At 35.5% G+C, this 21,723-nt stretch overlaps 1 protein-coding gene across 1 annotated transcript in view; it reads left to right on the forward strand.

Moving 5' to 3' along the window:
- Positions 1-21,723, forward strand: part of LOC106884391 (putative N-acetylgalactosaminyltransferase 9) — a 114,824-nt gene that overhangs the window by 73,049 nt on the left and 20,052 nt on the right. The window contains exon 7 of the mRNA XM_089357362.1: positions 13,377-13,474. Within this exon, the coding sequence (XP_089213488.1) occupies positions 13,377-13,474 (98 nt within the window). The remainder of the gene's footprint in view (positions 1-13,376; positions 13,475-21,723) is intronic.

Consider the following 21,723-nt stretch of genomic DNA (forward strand, 5'->3'; position numbering starts at 1 on the left):
GAATAGCACGTTGCAATACATACTAAGATATTCACATTCACTCTTTACAGTAAAAATAATCTAGCACAGTAAAAATAATCCACAGCTATGATTAGCATTAATGGAGTACCTGGATTTCTGGTACTAAACCACAACTCCCTACCACCACCACCAAACGAATGTCATGCTATGAGACCACCAACTATTCCTAGGAACTACAATATAGTATGATACCTGCCTGTCTAATGCCCTGTACAAACACTCATCTATGCCCCCACGTACCGCCTTCCAGCCAATGAATACACAACTACCTACATTTTTCTCTACCATCCTAAACAATAATGTACTTTGCCCTTATATTCTGTTTATTCGTGATGAACAGTCCAGAATATACACATTTCTGTCCTTACATTACACTTTCCCTGGGGATGATCACACCATGATACGCACACAAAGTCATAGAATACTATCCGACCAACCTCGAGGTTAATCACCGAATAGGAAACTAATGCCACCATTGCCCAATGGTCTTGCAGCACCAGTAACGCAAGCAATGACTGCCTACACATTAACATTAATAGGTGCCCCTATGAGAAGCTACTACACACATGAAAGGCTTACTAATATTAACGATAAAATCAATATTAAATTTTTTCAAATTTGATATCAATAAATACTACTTGTCTATCTCTCCAATTCTCCTCAAGAAGCCTTTATATTTGCTATGAAAAACTTTAATCTAACTAGAAATAAAATTGATATTATTCTAACAGCAAGGAGAACTATTATCAAATTTAATGATAAAATTAGGACTAGAAAGGATAGGCAAAAAAATTTTGATATTACCATGGGATCTAATGATTCTGCTCAGGTTACTGATATTGTAATCCATGCATTGCCTAATTGCATGTAATTATCACTACATTGATACTGTTATATCTTGTATTGCCCTACTGTCTCATTGTCTCATCCCACTTAATCTTTCCACGGGATAAAAAACTAGGTAATCCTATTCAAATGGATATGCACATATATGTACATAGTTGAATAGATATGTACGTAACTATACACATTGGTAAGTCAGTTGATGTGATGTGTGTGTATATGTATAAAAATATATGGATGAGTCTATGTTAAATATGATGAATGGTGCACACGTGTGTATGTGCATGTGTACATATTTGTATATATAGGCATGTTGAGATATTGAAGTGTGCCAAATAGTCATTAAGTGACATGACCTGAACTACATCCTCAGCAAATATGTATTTGAGATGTGGCTACTAGCAGCATCACCTAGCTGAGTCTATGAGCAAAATGTCACTTATGTAACTTGAAATCCTGTTATGTCACTTGATGAGGCATCTCTGCTCTGTGGGATGCATTGGAATTCATTACAGTAATCCCTCGACTATTATGGGTGCTATGTTCCGAAACACTCTGTGATGGGTGAAAATCCACATAGTAGAAACAGTACTATATTGTATTTTTTTTTTTTTTTTATAATTTGTATATATATATTTTATTATAAATGCAAAAGAACACCATGGAGGAATTGTAAACTTAAAGAATAAACCTTGGTAGGTGAGCTGTGATATGGCATGGGATTACTGTATATAATTCCACACTCATTAGGGAACAGTGCAGAATTATGCTGAAATGATCATGATGATAAATAAATTTTCCAGCATATTCTGTCTTCCATATCAATTATTTAGAATATACACAATGTGCACCGAGTAATTCCTTATGTAGATCCAGTGATTAATGTGCATTTACTGTGAATGACACCAGGTAGCCATAAGAGATGAACATGCTCTTCTGGTTCACTACTAGGAACATACCCAAAATACAGTTTGGATGCTAAATTTTAAATTTCGGATCTAAACTTTAATTATAACTCGAATAGAATTATACCTACACTTAAGAGAAAAATATCACTGACCCTATGGTTCAATATTATTGAAGTTATTAAAAAAAATCAATATTAAATTTTTGCAATTTGATATCAATAAATACTACTTGTCTATCTCTCCAATTCTCATCAGTAAGGTCTTTATATTTGCTATGAAAAACTTTAATCTAACTAGAAATGAAATTGATATTCTAACGGCAAGGAGAACTATTATCAAATTTAATGATAAACTTAGGACTAGAAAGGGTAGGCAAAAAAATTTTGATATTACCATGGGATCTAATGACTCTGCTCAGATTACTGATATTGTAGGCATTTATTTATTACACTGTATTAAAGATGAATTTCTAGATATTAACGGAGGTCTTCATAGAGATGATATTAATTTTATGCAACTCTAGTAATGTAGAATATGTTAGATATATATGAAAAAAAAAAAGAATTATTAGACTGTTTAAAAATGTTGGATTATCTATTATATTTGATGTAAACCAAAGAATGGTAAATTTATTAGATGTTACTCTAGATCTCACTACTGGTCTATATAAACCTTTCCACAAACCATAATTTGTTATCAAGAATTTTCAATGAATGAAGTTCCCTGCTCAGTACTTGTTGACAATGATTAGATTTAGTTGAAAAAGATGAAGATTTCATTACCCATGCTGGGATCATTAACAGAGTGTGAAAAATTCAAATTAAATGAATTAACCCGGGATTTATTCAAATGTCTAATTTTTGTTCAAGGATTAACAACAAGAAAAGATGCTGATATACGTTCCCGTATATTAACAAAATTAGAACAAAAATTAACTCTACAGGCAGTGGCTGAAGAATGCCAGAAGATAATAAATTTAAGACATGACGTGAATAAAATTGAAGAAAAAGTTTGCTCTCAAATACATGTATGTCAACCTGCAATGGGTAAGAAAAAAGAAAAACGAATATCAGGACCAAATCCATGCTATGGGTGCACAGGTTTACATTTTAAAAGTAATTGTCCTTTTAAAAATTGTAAATGTTTTGATTGTGGAAAAATCAGACATAAAAACTCACATTGTATAGTGAAACAAAAAAAGGTTCAACAAAAAAATTCTAGAAAGAATGTATTGTTAAAAATATTTTAACTGAGGCTCAGAAAAGAAAATTTGTGTCCAAATATAATGTGAATATCAAGTTACCATTGGATACTGGCAGCGATATCATGATAATTAATACAGATACATGGAGAAAAATAAGGAAACTTAGATCAAAGGGAACTTTGAAAATCACATGAGGTGTTTCAGGAAAAAAATTGCATTTTATGGGCAAAATGATAAGTGATGTTACATTTCGTGGAAAAACTTTGAAAGCCAACGTTTTTGTATTGAAAAATATGACAAATTTATTTGGAACAGACTGAATGGAACTATTTAACTTATAGGACTTACCCATAAATATTTTTTGTAAAAATGTGAATGGTTCTTCCACCAGTACAAATAAGGCATTGGAGAATTTAAAAAAAGAATTTTAAAAAATTTTTCCTGAAGTTTTTTCTTAGGAGTTGGGTCTTTGCACCAAAACAGAGGCAGTTTCAAGTGAAAGAAAACACTATACTGGTTTTTAAACCAAAATGAATGGTACCTTTCGCAGTGTTGAAACAAGTTGACAAAGAATTGGATAGACTTGAAAAGTTATTGAAAAAAGTGATTACTCAAAATGGGCATCTCTAACAGTTTATGTCAAGAAAAAGTAATAAAATCTGAGTATGTGCTGATTTCTTAACGGGATTAAACGAATGTTTGATGCAATAAAATTACCCGTTACCAAGTCCAGAGGAAACTTTCATGAAGTTGAATGGAGGAAAATTTTTTTCACAGTTGGACCTATCTGAAGCACATTTGCAGGTAAAAGGCAATGAGGAATGATCAAAATTATTGACAATAAATACCCATAAAGGGTTGTATAAATTTAATTGACTCCCTTTTGATATAAAGGTAGCACCTGGCATTTTCCAACAAATTATGGACATTATGCTCACAGGTTTGGATTTCACTGTAGCTTACCTTGATGACATGCTCATAAAAAGTGAATCTTGAGGTCAGTATGCTGAGCATGTTAAAAAGGTCTTCCAAAGGATAAAAGAGTATGGTTTTAAGCTCAGCGAGGAAAAGTGTGAATTTTTTATGCCAAGAATAAAATATCTAGGGCAGATTATTGATGAAAATGAATGCAGATCAGACCCATCTAGGGTGAGTGCAATAAAAAATATGCCTCCCCCAACAAATATTACAATCATCATCATCATCATCATCGTTTAACGTCCGCTTTCCATGCTAGCATGGGTTGGACGATTTGACTGAGGACTGGTGAAACCGGATGGCAAAGGTCTCGGTCAGAAGTCATCGCCTCGGTGAAGCCCAATGTTCGAAGGTCGTGCCTTACCACCTCATCCCAGGTCTTCCTGGGCCTACCTCTTCCACAGGTTCCCTCAACTGTTAAGGTGTGGCACTTTTTCACACAGCTATCCTCATCCATTCTCGCTACATGACCATACCAGTGCAGTCGTCTCTCTTGCACACTACAACTGATGCTTCATAAGTTCAACTTTTCTCTCAAGGTACTGATACTCTGTCTAGTATGCACACTGACATTACACATCCATCGGAGGATACTGGCTTCATTCCTTGCGAGCCTACGCATGTCCTCAGCAGTCACGGCCCATGTTTCACTGCCATGAAGCATGGCTGTTCGTACACATGCGTCATACAATCTGCCTTTTACTCTGAGAGAGAGACGCTTTGTCGCTAGCAGAGGTAAGAGCTCTCTGAACTTTGCCCAGGCTATTCTAATTCTAGCAGCTACGCTTTCAGCGCACTCACCTCCACTGCTAATTTGGTCACCAAGATAGCGGAAGCTATCAACCACTTCTAGTTTTTCTCCCTGGAATGTGGCAGAAGTTGTTTTCTACACATTTCCAGTATTTATAGCTCCAGAACATCTGCTGCAAACAAAAACTAACTTCCTAGTTAACCTTCCTTTGATATTGCTGCACCTCTTATGTGTCCATAGCTTGCACTGGGTGCATCTTATAGAGTTACTTCCCACTCCTTTTCTACAGATCGAGCAGGGCCATCTACCTGAAGGGGTTTATGTTTTGTCTGCCTTCCTACTTATGAGGACTTTGGTTTTAGCTAGGTTGACTCTAAGGCCCTTCGATTCTAGTCCTTGCTTCCATACCTGAAACTTCTCCTCTAATTGTGATAGTGACTCAGCAATTAGTGCAAGGTCATCAGCATGCAGGAGCTCCCAGGGGCATCCTGTCTTGAATTCCTCTGTTATAGCCTGGAGAACTATGATAAATAGGAGGGGGCTGAGGACAGAACCTTGGTGGACCCCTACTTCTACCCGAAATTCTTCACTGTACTCTCTGCCGATCCTCACCTTACTGACAGAGTTTCTGTACATGGCTCGCACAGCTCTCACTAACCATTCTTCTATCCCTAGTTTCCTCATTGACCACCAGATGAGAGATCGGGGGACCCTGTCAAAGGCTTTCTCCATATCAACGAAAGCCAGGAACAGAGGTTTATCCTTGGCTAGGTATTTCTCCTGAAGCTGTCTTACCAGAAATATAGCATCAGTGGTGCTTTTCCCAAGCACAAAACCAAACTGCATCTCATCTAAGCTGACTCGCTCCCTAAGCAGTTGAGCTATGGCCTTCTCCGTGACTTTCATTACCTGATCTAAAAGCTTGATACCTCTGTAATTATTTGTATCTAAAGCGTCACCTTTACCTTTGTAGCAGTTGATTATGGTGCTGCTACACCAGTCATTGGGTATGACTCCTTCGTGTATCACCTGGTTTGTAATACGGGTGACTAGGCTATAGCCGACACTGCCAGATATTTTGAGCATCTCTGCAGTGATTCCTGATGTGCCGGGAGCTTTCCCTGTCTTCATACTCTTAATTGCTTTATCTACCATGGTACTGTCAACTCGGATAGCTGGTCCCTCTGTTGGGTCAACATACTGCAGACTCTCTTTCTCCCATTCATTCTCTTTATTAAGCAATCTATCGTAGTGGCTTCTCCAGGCCTCTTTCTTTTCAGCCTCATTTAGAGCAAGCGTACCATCATCCATGCAAACATATTTCTCTCCTATTACATCACTATTCTCTCTCCTACACTGTCTTGCGACACAAAATACCTCAAGTCTTTGGTCCTCACGGCGCAGAACATTGGCAAATCTTTTCTTATCTGCCTCCCCTCTGGCTAAATAAACATGTCGCCTAGCTTCCCTTCTGGCAGATTGGTACAATTCCCTGCTACCACCATTCTTCCAGTCCTTCCAAGCCTGTTTCTTTTGTCTAATAGCCCTGTCTACCTCCTTGTTCCACCACCACGTTATTTTGGGTCGAGAAGGGACCTTGCACCATCCACAGATCTCGTCAGTGGCCCTCAGCAGGTTGTCCCGTAGAAAAGTCCAGTTGTCCTCTACATTGTGTGAAGCTACATCCCCCTCTATTTCGTCAAAGGCTTCGAGTAATAGGTCTCTAAATCTCTGTCCATTTGCAGGATCTTTGAGCTTCCATACCCTTCTCCTCCAAGCTGGTCGTCTTCTGGGCAGCCACTTAGCTCTGATCCTAAAGTCACTAACTACTAGTCTATGTTGTGGGGTACATTCTTCGCCTGGGAATGTTTTGGCATTTCTGAGCAGCCGTCTTTCCCTTTTCCTGGTGAGGATGTAGTCAATTTGGCTTGTGTGCCTGCCAGAACGGTAGGTGACTAGGTGACTGGCAGGTTTCCTGAAGTTAGTATTCCAGATCATAAGGTCATTTGCATCACAGAACTCCAGCAGCCTGGTTCCCTCCTCATTGCGGGAACCAAAACCATAGCCTCCATGTACGCCATAGAAGCCCCCTGAATGTTGTCCAACATGTCCATTGAAGTCACCAGCCACAAAGAGAAGGTCCCTGTCATTCGTCGATGAGGTAGTCTGCAGAAGGGTGTCATAGAATTGGTCTTTCTGTCCGTCGGGTACCCCGGGCTGGGGGGCATAGGCCGAGATAATGGTTGCTAAACCATGGTGTAGGACTAATCTAATCTTAAGTATTCTATCGCATACTCTAACCACCTCGATTACCTTATCCACCCATTTCTCTGCAAGAAGTATACCCACGCCCCCGACCCCGTCTGTGTTTCCTGCCCAGAAAATCTTGTACCTGTGTTCTTTGCCTGTGAGGAGCCTAGCGGAACAACCTCTCCACCTTACTTCTTGGAGGCAGCAGATATCGACATGTCTCCGTTCAAGCATCTCAACAATCTCACCAGATCTACCTTTCAGTGTGCTGACGTTAAGAGTGCCAACTCTGAGGGTGTGGGGGGGGGGGTATGGACTCGTAAAACCTTGGGGCGGGGAACGGCGTCATGTACCTAAAAAGAAAGCTCGCATTTTGCAGAGAACATAACAATCAGTAGCTTTCCCTTCAGCCAGCATCCACTATACTATCATATTATGCACCATATGATCTCTACCTTACATAGGGGGATAAAACCAAAGTGGGGGTGGGAAATCTTTAGAAGTGTTCATGGGGGACAGTCATGGTACTGGTGAGGAAGATAAGAACCTCCGATACTGGTGTAGAAGATAGGAACTTTCCGGTACTGCAGTACAAGATAGGAACTTCTGGTACTGCAGTACAAGATAGGAACTTCCGGTACTGGTGGAGGGGATAGGAACTTCCGGTACTGGTGGAGGGGGTGGGTGGGCGGGTGCACCAAACAGGCGCTGGGCAGGAGTTAATCGAAGGGGAGGGAGAAGATATATATATATATATATATATATATATATATATATATATATATATAGAGAGAGAGAGAGAGAGAGAGAGAGAGAGAGAGAGAGAGAGAGAGAGAGAGAGATACATAGTGAAATAAATATCGGGAGAGACACGGACAGATTAAACAGAGAGGGAGTGAAAATGAATGAGAAAGATTAAGAGAGAGAGAGGGTTATTCATAGCACGAGGATTTTAGGGATTTCTATCGTTTGTACACAGTAAATACAGGATGGTGGCCAGCTACTTCTAAGACAAGTTTTAGCTTTAAGTGTCTGTGCGAGGAAATACAACTGAAAACATGGAAATAAGCAGATCAAAGGCAAAAATAAGTAGTTAGTGGAAGCCTGGCTGAAGACAGAGGAAGACTTATCTGGTCATTCTGTTATGGTCGTATTAATTCGGCAAAGATTTTAGGAGCAAGTGAAGGAATCAGTCGCGTGTGTTAGTTATTGGAGCTGTGATTTTACACAAATATGAAGCTGGTAGCCTGAAAGTAGTAAGCTCATGTTTCACGTTCATTATTACTGGTTGAGAAAAACTACCATCAAATAAAAAAAGAGGCATTATATTTGTAGTAAAAAAATTCCATAAATTTATACATGGAAGAAGGTTCTGTCTGCAGACAGACCACCACCCATTATTGTTACTCTATGGATCACCACTTATATAGCCAACAGATTGCAGTACTGGGGAATGATCCTACTGAATTACAACTTCAAGATGGAGTATTTGCCATCGAAAAAATTGGGACATGCAGATGGTTTGTCAAGATTAATACCAAAATACAGTGAATCACTAGAAGACACAATGACAGTGGCGTTAAAAGCCGAAAATGAAAAAAAAGATATATTGTACGGTGTTGTGCATGAATTGCCTGTGACATTGGAGGAAATAAAAATTAAGGCAGAGACAGATGAGTTTATCATAAAAATGAAAAAAATAGTGATATCAGAAGAAACAAATAAAAAAATACATGTGGCTGGATGTAACACAGTTTCAAATTTACTGGCCAAAAATGGATCTAGATATCGAGAGGCTGGTAAAATCCTGCAGAGGTTGTGTTCTGACAGCAAAATCATCACCTATAAAATTTCAACCTTGTCCCCAAACTGATATTCCATGGTCAAGAATACACATAAACTTCGCAGAACCGTTAAACCGATCATATTTTCTAATTACTAAATGGCCAGAAATGTGTAAATGCAGAAAACTGACATCCACGGTAGCAGTTGAATTTCTGCATGAAATTTTTGCTAGGTATGGTATTACTTGTTGTTTCTCACATATACAATGTGACATTTGCGCCCCTCCCTTATCTTTTTTCTAAATTTCTTCCAACTCCTATGTTTTCAATACAAGAGATTAGGATTTTGCCCAAAAAACACATTCTCAGTATTTTAATTTTCTCCCTCTTCATCCCAATTTCTTCATTTTACTTTTTTCCAAATTTTTTTCTTGGTAACCCACAGAGAAAAAACAGAGACTATCAATCTTTACAAATTTTCTTCTTCCTTTTTTTTCTTGAAGAAACACTCAAATCCCCTTCCCAAACATTCGCCCATCACCTCACCACTCTCAAAAGACTGCAAACTCCCAATGTTTCACTTATAGCTTTTTGTCTCTAGCATGCTGGGTTTTCTGGTGGTGGTCTGGTATTTTTTACATCTGCTATTTCAGTACAATTCTAAGCATGCATGAAACATCAGGTGAAAGTGAAACATTGAGAGGTTTTAGCTTTTTGAATGCGGGTAGGTAATGGGTGGGGGAAGGGACATTGGGTGTTTCTTTAAGAAAAATTAAACTTTAAAAAAATGTATTTCCCAGATTTGTAATCTTAAGTGGAAAAAGAAAATTGAAAAGAAGTTACAAATTAAGAAATTGCAGTGGGGATGGGGTGAAATTAAAATTTTGAAAACATGATTTCTGGGCAAAATTGTATTAGCCCCATTTAATACAATGAAACAATACATAGTTTGTGATCCTTCTTAAGAACAGAAAGCACTTTCATACAAACCCATGCTAATTGTACCCTCTGTACCTCCACTTTCAAACAAACAATAACTTCCATTATGCCAGTAATCCTGTTCACTATATATCAGCTGTGCCAATTCTGCTCATAAGAAAGGAACAAATAATATGTGACTGTAGGTCATAACACCCAGGCAACGCCGGGATGCATTGCTAATTTATTATAAATTCCTTTTATTAATTTTGCTGTTATTGTCTTCCATAATCTTCTGAAATTTTAACACAGCATTCATATTTTGTTATGCCGAGGTTTATATTTAACATAAAATCTACTTCACCTGATGACATAGCTCAAATTGTATATTACTTTTAAGAAAATTTTTAACATTTTGTTATTAGTGCAGACATGTAAGTAATTTATTTTTTTATTAAATACGAGTTATTTACATGTGTTATATGTTATTTACATGTGTTTTGAGTTATGAAACAAATTTGTCATGATATTTTTTTGTCATTAAATAAAGAAAAATCTAAACATTTCTCTGTCATTTATGACTATATACACTCCTTATCCTTTTCTCTTGTATGTTACTATATATTCTATATAATTTGTACAATGACACATTAAGGAGCTTTTTTATGAGTACTACCAGATTACTTGAATACATATATTGTGACTTAAATTTATATTTATATATATATATATAAATGCTTTAGTTGTGTATTTGGGCACAAATATGTGCGTGCACACACATACACATGGCTATGTACACAAACACACTCTCTCTCTCACACACACACATATAAACATATATATAAAATGCACTTATGTATACATACTTGTGTATACATTTTGGATGTGTACACATGATTGTGAAGTTTTACATATCTTACACATATTTTTTACATATATTTTGTAGAGTTCCATGTATTTGGCATATTTTTTTGCATGTTTTTACATATTTTTTATACATATATTTTAACATTGAATTTGTAAAATTGTGTGTTTGTTGACTGATAAGTTTGTTTATATCATGTAATGACCTGGGTATGTGTAATGCTTGTCTATTTGTGTGTTGAGGGAGTTCAGCATGAAAGCATGTGTCTTTTATGCTTAAAGTTAGTATGATGTATATAGTTAATGTTCATGTTCAGAGAAGGAAACCTATCCAGGTTGAAGTGGCAAAGTAGGCAAGGGGTCCTCTTTGAAATATCTGAGTGTAAAATATTGTTCAGATAATTCTTTTTTTTTTCTTTAACCCTTTAGTGTTCAGATTAATTTATCAAATGTAATGCTTATCTGTTCGCATTAATTTTGATTTATTCAGGTTCAAGTGGGATGTTCACAATATTTGCCTGTAACTTTGTTAATTTTCTACATACAGATTTGAAATTTTGTAAATGGGTGCTTATATGCCAGTGGTTTATAATTACGTAATTTTAGCTGATCTTTCTGACTAAATTTGACTTTTATGGGCAGGTAAATTTAATTAACAGGTGTAAAAACAACAACATTATGAATAAACACTAAAATTCATATTCTTAATACATCTTACCTGTTTGATGTTTTACTAAAATTATCCCAGATGTCAACCGCCAACAATTTTACATTTTTCAAGATGAGGTACATTAATTTGAATTAATTAAAATACAGGTGTAATCGGTACAAGATTTTATTGTTTCTCTATATTCTATTCAAACGTTTTCATTGAAAATAAAGTATAAAACTCTTTTACTAGTCAATATACCATTGGCTATGTACTCTTATACAATTTAGTGAATTCATTTATGTAACAAAATGCATCTAATAGAAAAAGCTCATTAACAAGTGAGACAAAGGTGAATACAGGTGTGTAACATACTGAATATTAATATGTATTTCTCACTTTCACATATTATTTATAATAAAATGAAAAGGAATATATGATAAAATAACATAGTTACAAAATAATATAATTTCTGTCATGAAACTGCCCAAAGCACTCTTTACACAAGGGCACTTTGCAAAAAGAACACCTATCTCAATCTGATATCTTTTTGCAGTTTTTCTCTTTTGCAACGAAGACAGTCTGCAAACATTTTTTCTTCCATTTATCTTTTTGACTTTATGAAAGTCAATATTTTCTCTGTTGACATCCACCTCAGTTAATTTTGCTTTTCTCTCAGTTCTGTGCTTTCTAGAAGAAAAGCACTCACATAACTGAGATGCGATGTCAACCGAAATTTCAAATGGTCATAGTCCTTTGGTGGCAAAGGTACCTTGTGGCTTTTTACATATACAATATATGAATTTACAATAGTTAAATTAACTAAAAACCACAAAATGTACCTCCACCATTTCTTCCCAGTTCGACCAACTGGGTAATGTGCCCGATATTGGTCAGATTTATCAACCCCACCCATATATTTGTTATAACAAATATTCACTAGAGGTTTCCCCTCAGCACCAACACCAGATTGTTCATTAGAAGACAGAAATAAAATCTGTCTTTTGTCTTTGAAAGCAGTAGCTAATAAATTTGGCCGGTTTGAACAAATAAAGGGGAATTAATTTTGGTCAGTTTGAACACTAAAGGGTTAATACTGTTGAAACATTGCACCAGAGGCTTTCAATTCCATCTGAACTTTGTGTAGGAAAGATCTTACAATATTTAGAAAGTTGATGATTTCTAAACCGCTGTGTTCTGCACAAATGGCAACAATAGCTGTATGTCTTTTCATTTTTTGTATTAACATTTTATCTGCCATGAGGATCTAAAAGAAAAAGAAACCTTTTAATTGGTTTAAAGAGAGTAATATACTGATAGTTAAGTATCCTCAAACACCTCTCTCATCTTCAGCATGTGTGTGTGTGTGTGTGTGCATGTGTGTGTGTGTGTGTGTGTGCGTGCATGTGTGTGTGAAAGAGGAGCTTTGAAGTTTGCTTGAAACACTTTGATACAGAAGTAAAATAAAGAATGAAGACAGAGAGCTTCTTACAGTGAAGAAAGGGGAGATTAAGTAACCTTTATATTTCAGGCACAAAAGCCTGTCATTAGAAGTGAACAGCTTATAATTCACATTGACCCTGCCATGTTGATTGGTGTAGTGGCAGCAGTAGTTCCCCAAAAATGGTATTGCTGGTTGTAGAGGTCATAGTGGGATTGGTGATGGATGGCTAGATGTAGGTTGGCAGTTGTAGTAGTGAAGGCAGCTATCTACATTGATATTTGTGGTGGTGGTGCTTGGTACTTGGTGGTGGTGGTGGTGGTGGTGGCGGCGTTGGTGGCGGCGGCGGTGGCGACAGACAGGCAGGCAACACCAATAATCATCCTCCATTTGTTAATATCATTAATGATATCAGCAGATCATTTTTAAATACTTTATCTTGAAAGAGAATGGAAAATGTTTGAAGACTTCAGTGATCATTAGTTATAGTTGTGTATATTGTAATTACCAAGGTGAGTTGTAAAACAACAAAGGTAAATGTGAAGAGGCAGTGCTAGAACTGAACCTTGGCTCGGCTCTAATTTTGTTCTGTTGACCATGGCCATTTGACTAAAGCCTTTTAAATATAATTTAGGTATATGTAGATAGCTAAAAAGTAGAATAAATTCATTTTAGTCTTTAATATTTTTATAAATTTATTCTGACTATCCTTTTAAGTATGAAGCATTCTGAAATGATTATATTAAGAATTATAATTTCTTACAGGTAAAAAGGATTATCATGGTATTAACTCAATGCGTTTGGCTGAAGTGTGGATGGATGAATACCGACGATTATTCTACATGCACAGACATGATCTTCTAGTAAGAATATATTTATCACTTCACTCAATATATCAGGTTGGTGCAAAAGTAATGTCCAATTTAAAGATCTAAGGTGAAAATGAATAAGCCACTGACTATGGAAATATTTATTCATTAACATACTCTCCATTGCTTTCAATGACCTCATTCTATTTTTTAACAACCTTGCTTGTAAAATTCTGTAGGTTTAGAACCAAAATATGAATCCAACTCATTTTCAATATCTTTTTTTGTTATTAACCTAAATCTATCAAAATGGTTCTGTAGTCCTTGGAACAAATGGTAATCAGAAGGAGCAAGGTCAGGAGAACATGGAGGATGAGGCAGTATTTCCCAACCAAGTTCTTCCAAGAGAGTTTTGGTCAATTGAGCTGTGTGAGGATGAGCATTATCATGATGGAAGATGACACCCTTTCTGTTAACCAAGGATGCTTGCTTTTGCCTCAGAACTGTTTTCAAATGATGAAGTTGCTCACAGTAAACATTAGCATTAATTGTTTGGTTGTTGTCCAACAGTTCATAATGGATTACTCCTTTAATATCCTACCATTCACTCAACATGATTTTCTTTGGATGAAGTCCTGCTCTTGGTTGTTGAACTGGCCGTCCTCCTTGACTGATCCAAGAATGGCGGCATTTAACATTATGGTAAAGAATCCACTTCTCATCACCTGTAATAAGCCTGTCTAAAAATGTTGCTTGAAAGTGTCGTGAAAGCAATGATTGACAACAGGCAGCATGGAGACAGCTTGTGAGGGACCCATTTTCCAACCACTGAAATCTTTCCAATGTGTTTTAGCTGGTGTACCATGGTTGTATGGGCCACGTTTAACTGCTCTGCAAGTTCCCTAGTGGTAATGGTAGGGTTCTCTGAAACGAGCTTCCAGCATTTTGGAATCAAGTTTTTTGGGACGATCCTCTTTTGGTTCTTCTTTCAAAGTGAAATCACCATTTCAGAAATGAGAAAACCACCTCCTGCAACTTCTTTCATTCACTACATTATCCCCATAAGTACTCAGAATAGATTTTGCTGCCGCACTTGCATTAACACCTTTACGAAACTCTTAGAGTAAAACATTTCTTATGTGATCTTTAGATGGGAAAAACATGGTGGTAAAATTTTCTGAGAATTATGGCCAGAAGTTAAATAATCTGAAAGAAAATAGTACAAATTAGATACAGAGATATCTTAAAACTATAAGAAGAGGTTAAAAAATTGATAAATTCGCTCTGAAACATTTTTTCTAGAAATTGGACGTTACTTTTGCACCAACCTGTTAAATCAGTTATAAGCTGCATGTCATAAATTTATCATTAGATTTACAAAATATTGGTATGTTATTTTCATATTCAACAGATATCTTAATTACTGTTGTATTTTTTTACCGAATAATTAATAAATTAAAATTGAAAGTGATGTAATTTAAGTTACAAAGTGGAAAATGATTAAATTCTGATCTTTATTAATTAAACACAAAACTAATGGATTTTAAAACAATTTATTAATATGTAAAATTATTCCAGTCATAAAATGAATAACCAAGCTCTGATAAAACAATAAATAATGCTAAATCTAGCAAAGCCCATCCCCTTTAATCACAGAGACAAAAATATCTAGTTTAATCACAGTGTCTACTTCTAACAAGAAAGGTTAAAAATGTGTTTTTTATTAAAACACACACACTGTAAGTCTATCTTTCATCTCTGTTTATCCGAAGATACTTCTCTTTGCTGTGTAGTGCCTCTCTTAAATTAGTACATATATATATTTGTATGTGTGTGTATGTATTGAGAAGAAGACCCATCAAACCAAGTAAAACCATAGCCATGGCAGATACTGGTGTCATGCAAATGGCACCTATACCAGTGGCACATAAAAGCAACGATTACACTCTCGGAGGGGTTAGCATGAGGAAGGGCATCCAGCTGTAGAAACCATGCCAAATCAGACTGGAGTCAGGTGCAACCTTCCAGCTGGTCAGCCCTGGTCAAACCATCCAACCCATGCCAGCATGGACAACAGACGTTAAATGATGATGTATGCATGTCTGTGTACGTGTGCTTGTTTTACATCTATTTTTTGTATGCTGGCATAGAGCTTATTTTAGGCTGTAATATAAGGTTGGATGCCCTTCCTATCACTAACTCTTAATTGTTTTTCAAGTAAGGGTTTTTTTTTTATCCTGCTATTCTTCAAAAGTACAGAACTACAGGGTGAGTTGTTTAGAGAATAAACATGACATCACTATTTTCCTCATAGTGTTACGTGAAGACATGGAATGTAAATATTCATGCATACACATACATGCTAAGTGTTTGATCTTATTAAAATGGGATTCTCAAGTATTTTATGTCCAGCCAACACAAATATTAAGAGAAGACTAATAGAATTCATAGACTTGAGATTCTCAACAGAACTAAGTGATAAAGCACATTAAAAACAAATAAGTGTATGCATTAAGTATCAATATGTAGATTTACTCAGAAAATATTAATTTTAAACTTTAAATTTATTATCTTTTTAGCTTGAAATTTAAAAAAGAACTTAAAACTTTGTCACTTGCTATATTGTCTATTTACTTGTAACTTCAAATGGGATACCCTGGAGTTAACCATTCCCCTTCCTACAAGTAGCACCATAGAAGTAGTCAGGTATACTATAAATGTGTGTGTGTATGATTAGATGGCTGGCTTCTATACAGTTTCCACCTACAAGTTTCATAATGCATTGGTCAGCCTAAAACCATAGTAAACTTGCCCAGTGTGTCATGCAGTGGGATGAAACCACATGGTTATGATGTGAATTCTGTATCCATACAATCAAATGCAAAGGCTTCAGCATAGACAAGTAGGAAAAGAAAAAGAGTGTTTCGATACTGAGAAAATCTTATCAAAATATTTTTATTAAGCTGAAAGTCTAAATTCCATTACTCTGAGTTTCACATCTCTGATTCTCAAACAAAACCTGGATAAAAGTGGTAACCATTAAAAAGAATATTCAGAAAATGAAAAGAAAAGAAAGCATATGACTGGCTGCATAACATATCATTGAGGGTACACTCTTATACCTTATATCCACCACCTTTTCTCCTTTCATGTTGGGGTACCCATGTATGCCCTCTACAGCTTGTTCTTGTTCCTTTTTCCAACTTTAGCCTCTCTACATCTGGCACAAAGCCATCTCCCTAATACTGCATTACTATACTATGTAGGTGTCTTGTTTTGCAAAGTGGTGACTCCACTAGTGCTGGTGCCACATCAAAAACACACCTAGTACACCCTATAAAGAGAGTGGTGTTAAGAAGGACATCCAGCCATAGAGATATCAAAACAGACACTGGAGACTAAAACAGCCCACAGGCTTGTTAGATCCTGTTAAACTGTCCAACCAATGACAGCTTGGAACAGACATTAGATGATGAATATATATATATATATATATATATATATATATATATATATATATATATATATATTAAATATATACTTTTATAAAACAAATTTTACAAAATATATAGTATCTGTTAACAGTCTTAGCCAAAACTCACAGTTGAGTTTTTGTATATATATATGTATACATGTCTCTTAAAGGATAGAGCTCAAAATCAATGCATTGAAAATACTTTATTGCAGCAACAATTATAATAACAGAAACAACCACAATAAGCCAAACCTATGCACATTTCAATAGGGTATCCCGGAAAAATAAACCACATCATCAGATGTCTCGTAAAATATTGTAACAAATTACAACATATTACAAATTTCTGGATACTCCATCTCATCAGGGTCGCATTATTGCCATCACCAATACTATTATTAGCAAAACACACACATCATCCAAGAGGGTGAAAGAATAATCGACGGCACGCAACCTACCATCGTTATTTTCTTATAGAATGTAAACAAACCAGTCAACCGAAATCCAGCGACGTACACCGCCCGGTTTACAGCGTAAAAATCCCTTGCCAAAAATTCATCCCCCCTGTACATCAAGATTTCCTATCGGATCTTCCTATAACGATAGTGTATTAATTAATTCATTAATTATACCCGCCCACGCCCACGCACCGCACACCACCACCCACATGCCCACACCTACCCCCACACACACATATACCTATACTTAGATACACACACCCATATATATTTGTATGTATTTTTTATGTATAACCATACACCCAAACACATATACACACAAACACATATATACACTCACATATGCATGCATATACATATACACACATACAGATACACATGCACCCACATAAACGCGCACAGATACACACACACACCCATTTACATATATACGTATAGATACTCACATACACACATGCGTACATATGTACATACACACATATAGCTATACCTCCATATATACATCGATACATATGCACATACACACACACAAGCTTATATATGTTTACATGTACACACATACACATACGTCTCCATACACACATACACTCTCACGTGTCTCCACATGTATACCTACACCCATATACATATACACTCATATATTTGCGCCACAGACCTAATTCCAGTAAGATATATAGAGATGAATATACCTCTTCCTTAATTTCGAACTTGTGCCTATACACATTCCGGTAATTCCTATTTATAAAATGCATACGTATGTCTATACATATGTAGACATCTGTAAGCTTTAAACGTTATTTTATTAACTAGGTGACCCTTGGAAAAAAGTATGGAAAATAATTCCAAGTTACATAACGAACAAGTACTTTTACCCTTGTCGTACGGCATCGATTTGCCTACTAACAACCATTCAAGGGAGTAATCCTTTTTCTCATCTTTCAATTTCCAAACTAAATTACTAAGCGCCGTACTATATTGCTTACTCCTATCCCTAAAGGAAGAGTAATGATTAGAAATTCGTTTCGAGACCTCAAGTGACGAAGCCCTGATATAACTCCAAATCTTCTTATCCGTTATAACATTACACCTATAGACAATGTTTTTAGTTTTAGCATTTGCACTAAGGAATCTTATTCTATTAGGGTTATCTTCAGATATTTCGATTAGTTTATTACCAAAGTTAGTGGTATTATCCATATCCTTTTGGTCTTGACTAACATCTCGACCATTGCCTGTATTATTATTATTATTACCCTCTGTGTTTATGTCAACAGAACTATGACTAGAGTTTGAGGATAAAAGTTTAAAGTTATGAGCGGCGATAATTTGGGTCAAATTCTTGGTGTTTGAAAATCCGAACCTTACCTTATGCTCGTTAATAACCTTATAGTAGAGCGAGTTAATTGGAAAATGTTTCCTAACTACATTCCTGAATAAACTAACTAAATTTGATTTTACTTGCCTCCCATAAGGGACGATGAACCATAGACTATCCTGTTTCCTAGAATGACAACCTACATTATTATCCCTAAAAAACTTAAGCCTACTACTTTCAGCCCCTGGTACACTATCGTTGGATCTTGGCCTATGCTTTAGCTTACTGAATGGGTTAACATTATTCTTATTATTCTTCTTCTTATTATTATTGTTAGTTTTATAACTACCCTTATTGCTATTATTCACATTATCAATTTTATTAATATTATTATTATTAACATCTTCAATAGAGGAAGCAGAATCTGGTTTAATATAGTATACCTTATCATTATATCCTGCTTCCAGCAAAGCGGAGTTATAAAACTTTGCCTCATCTTCAAAAACCAGATTATTTGCAGACAGGTTGGACAATCTTAAAGATATACTATGGACCAAGTTATCTGTTATTGCTTTTGGATGATTACTAGATCTATTGATATACCTCAGGTTAGTTAAAGGTTTATGATATGGCCTATATGATTTATTATGCAGATCAAGCGTAACGTCTAAGAAATTAGCTACAGATATATTGTCCTCAAAAATAATATCCATTCCCATTCTGTGAAAAAATCTAACTAATCTATTTTTTATCCTTTGTACTTGCTGTTTTGAACTATTTCTGAGAAATAGCAGACAATCATCTCTATACAGACCCCCTCTGATATCTGGGAATTGATCAGCTAACTCATCAAGTATAAAGGAACAAACCACATTGGCAACCTGGGCCGAATCAGAGCTACCCATAGGTACATCAAACGCATCAGGTGTACCCTTTCTAATCCAAATTTTGTTATTAAACCTCATAAAAGATTTCCTGGCAACTAAAACTACATTAATCTCTTCTCTAGAAAGCCCAGCTTTATTGTGCATAAACCACAATGCTTTATTAAGAACAGAAGGATTAATTGAGGGATAGAAATTAGCTATATCAAATTGTATAAATTTGACATTATCTTTATCACTAATAGAATTGAACCAATCTATTACTTGCTTAGAATTGGACCACAGTTGTAGCTTAAGTTTTCCAATTATTACAGGGATATACTTATCTAATATACTTTTGCTTAGTGTCCCTATATCCGACTTAGCCGGGCAAATAAGCCTTAATTTAGGATCAGTCCAAAAATTATTCTTGTGATCTTTCAATATGAACCTCGGTTGCCTTGGCACTATAGGCTCAGTCCTATTTAAAAGGTTAAATCTCTTCATTAGTTTTTTTGTTTCCATATTCGCATTTCTTAGTGTGTTCATACTAGTAGTCTTATAGTTCTTCTCAATTTCTTTTTTAAGAAGCTCCAAATAATACTGCTTCTTTAGCTTATACATATTACCAGTTTTATCTGATTTAACTAAAATGCTGTTTAAACTGCTAATCTCCTTGGTGATATCACTTAGGTAATCCAAATGATGGTTCTTTGTAATTTGCTTCTTCATTTTAATGTTCCTAACTACAGTCCAGAGCTCTTCTTCAAAACTATCCAGCCTAGGGTTGTATGGAGGGTTGCTTCTTAATCTGAAAAGCCTTTTATACTGCGAGTTAACATCCGCGTTATTGATTGGTTGTTCTCCCTTATCTAAAAAATAAGCCTTCCATCTTACTCTGTTGATGAATGAATGTGTCCTGGCAATCAGTTGCTTTATAAATACATTCCTGGGTGGTATCGGAATATCCTTCAAAGATGCATCGATTTTGAATAGCTCCATGACGTCACAGATAAAAAGCAGTATCTACCGAACAGTAGAACTGTAAAATATATATTAAATATATACTTTTATAAAACAAATTTTACAAAATATATAGTATCTGTTAACAGTCTTAGCCAAAAACTCACAGTTGAGTTTTTGTATATATATATGTATACATGTCTCTTAAAAGATAGAGCTCAAAATCAATGCATTGAAGATACTTTATTGCAGCAACAATTATAATAACAGAAACAACCACAATATGTGTATCTGTATGTGTGTATATGTATATGCATGCATATGTGAGTGTATATATGTGTTTGTGTGTATATGTGTTTGAGTGTATGGTTATACATAAAAAATACATATAAATATATATTGGTGTGTACATCTAAGTATAGGTATATGTGTGTGTGGGGGTAGGTGTGGGCATGTGGGTGGTGGTGTGCGGTGCGTGGGCGTGGGCGGGTATAATTAATGAATTAATTAATACACTATCGTTATAGGAAGATCCGATAGGAAATCTTGATGTACAGGGGGGATGAATTTTTGGCAAGGGATTTTTACGCTGTAAACCGGGCGGTGTACGTCGCTGGATTTCGGTTGACTGGTTTGTTTACATTCTATAAGAAAATAACGATGGTAGGTTGCGTGCCGTCGATTATTCTTTCACCCTCTTGGATGATGTGTGTGTTTTGCTAATAATAGTATTGGTGATGGCAATAATGCGACCCTGATGAGATGGAGTATCCAGAAATTTGTAATATGTTGTAATTTGTTACAATATTTTACGAGACATCTGATGATGTGGTTTATTTTTCCGGGATACCCTATTGAAATGTGCATAGGTTTGGCTTATTGTGGTTGTTTCTGTTATTATAATTGTTGCTGCAATAAAGTATCTTCAATGCATTGATTTTGAGCTCTATCCTTTAAGAGACATGTATATATATATATATATATATATATATATATATATATATATATATATATATATATGTATATATATATATGTATATATATATATATATATATATATATATATATATATATGTATATATATATATATATATATATATATATATGTATATGTATATATATAAATATATATATACATATACACACACATAAGATATGTAACTTAAAATATAGACCTTATAAAACACATTCTGGATGCAACACTTTACTCCATTTTTGTGTATACTATT

This window comes from Octopus bimaculoides, chromosome 9 (assembly GCF_046866305.1).
Source record: "Octopus bimaculoides isolate indiv1 chromosome 9, ASM4686630v1, whole genome shotgun sequence".
Classification (NCBI taxonomy): domain Eukaryota; kingdom Metazoa; phylum Mollusca; class Cephalopoda; order Octopoda; family Octopodidae; genus Octopus; species Octopus bimaculoides.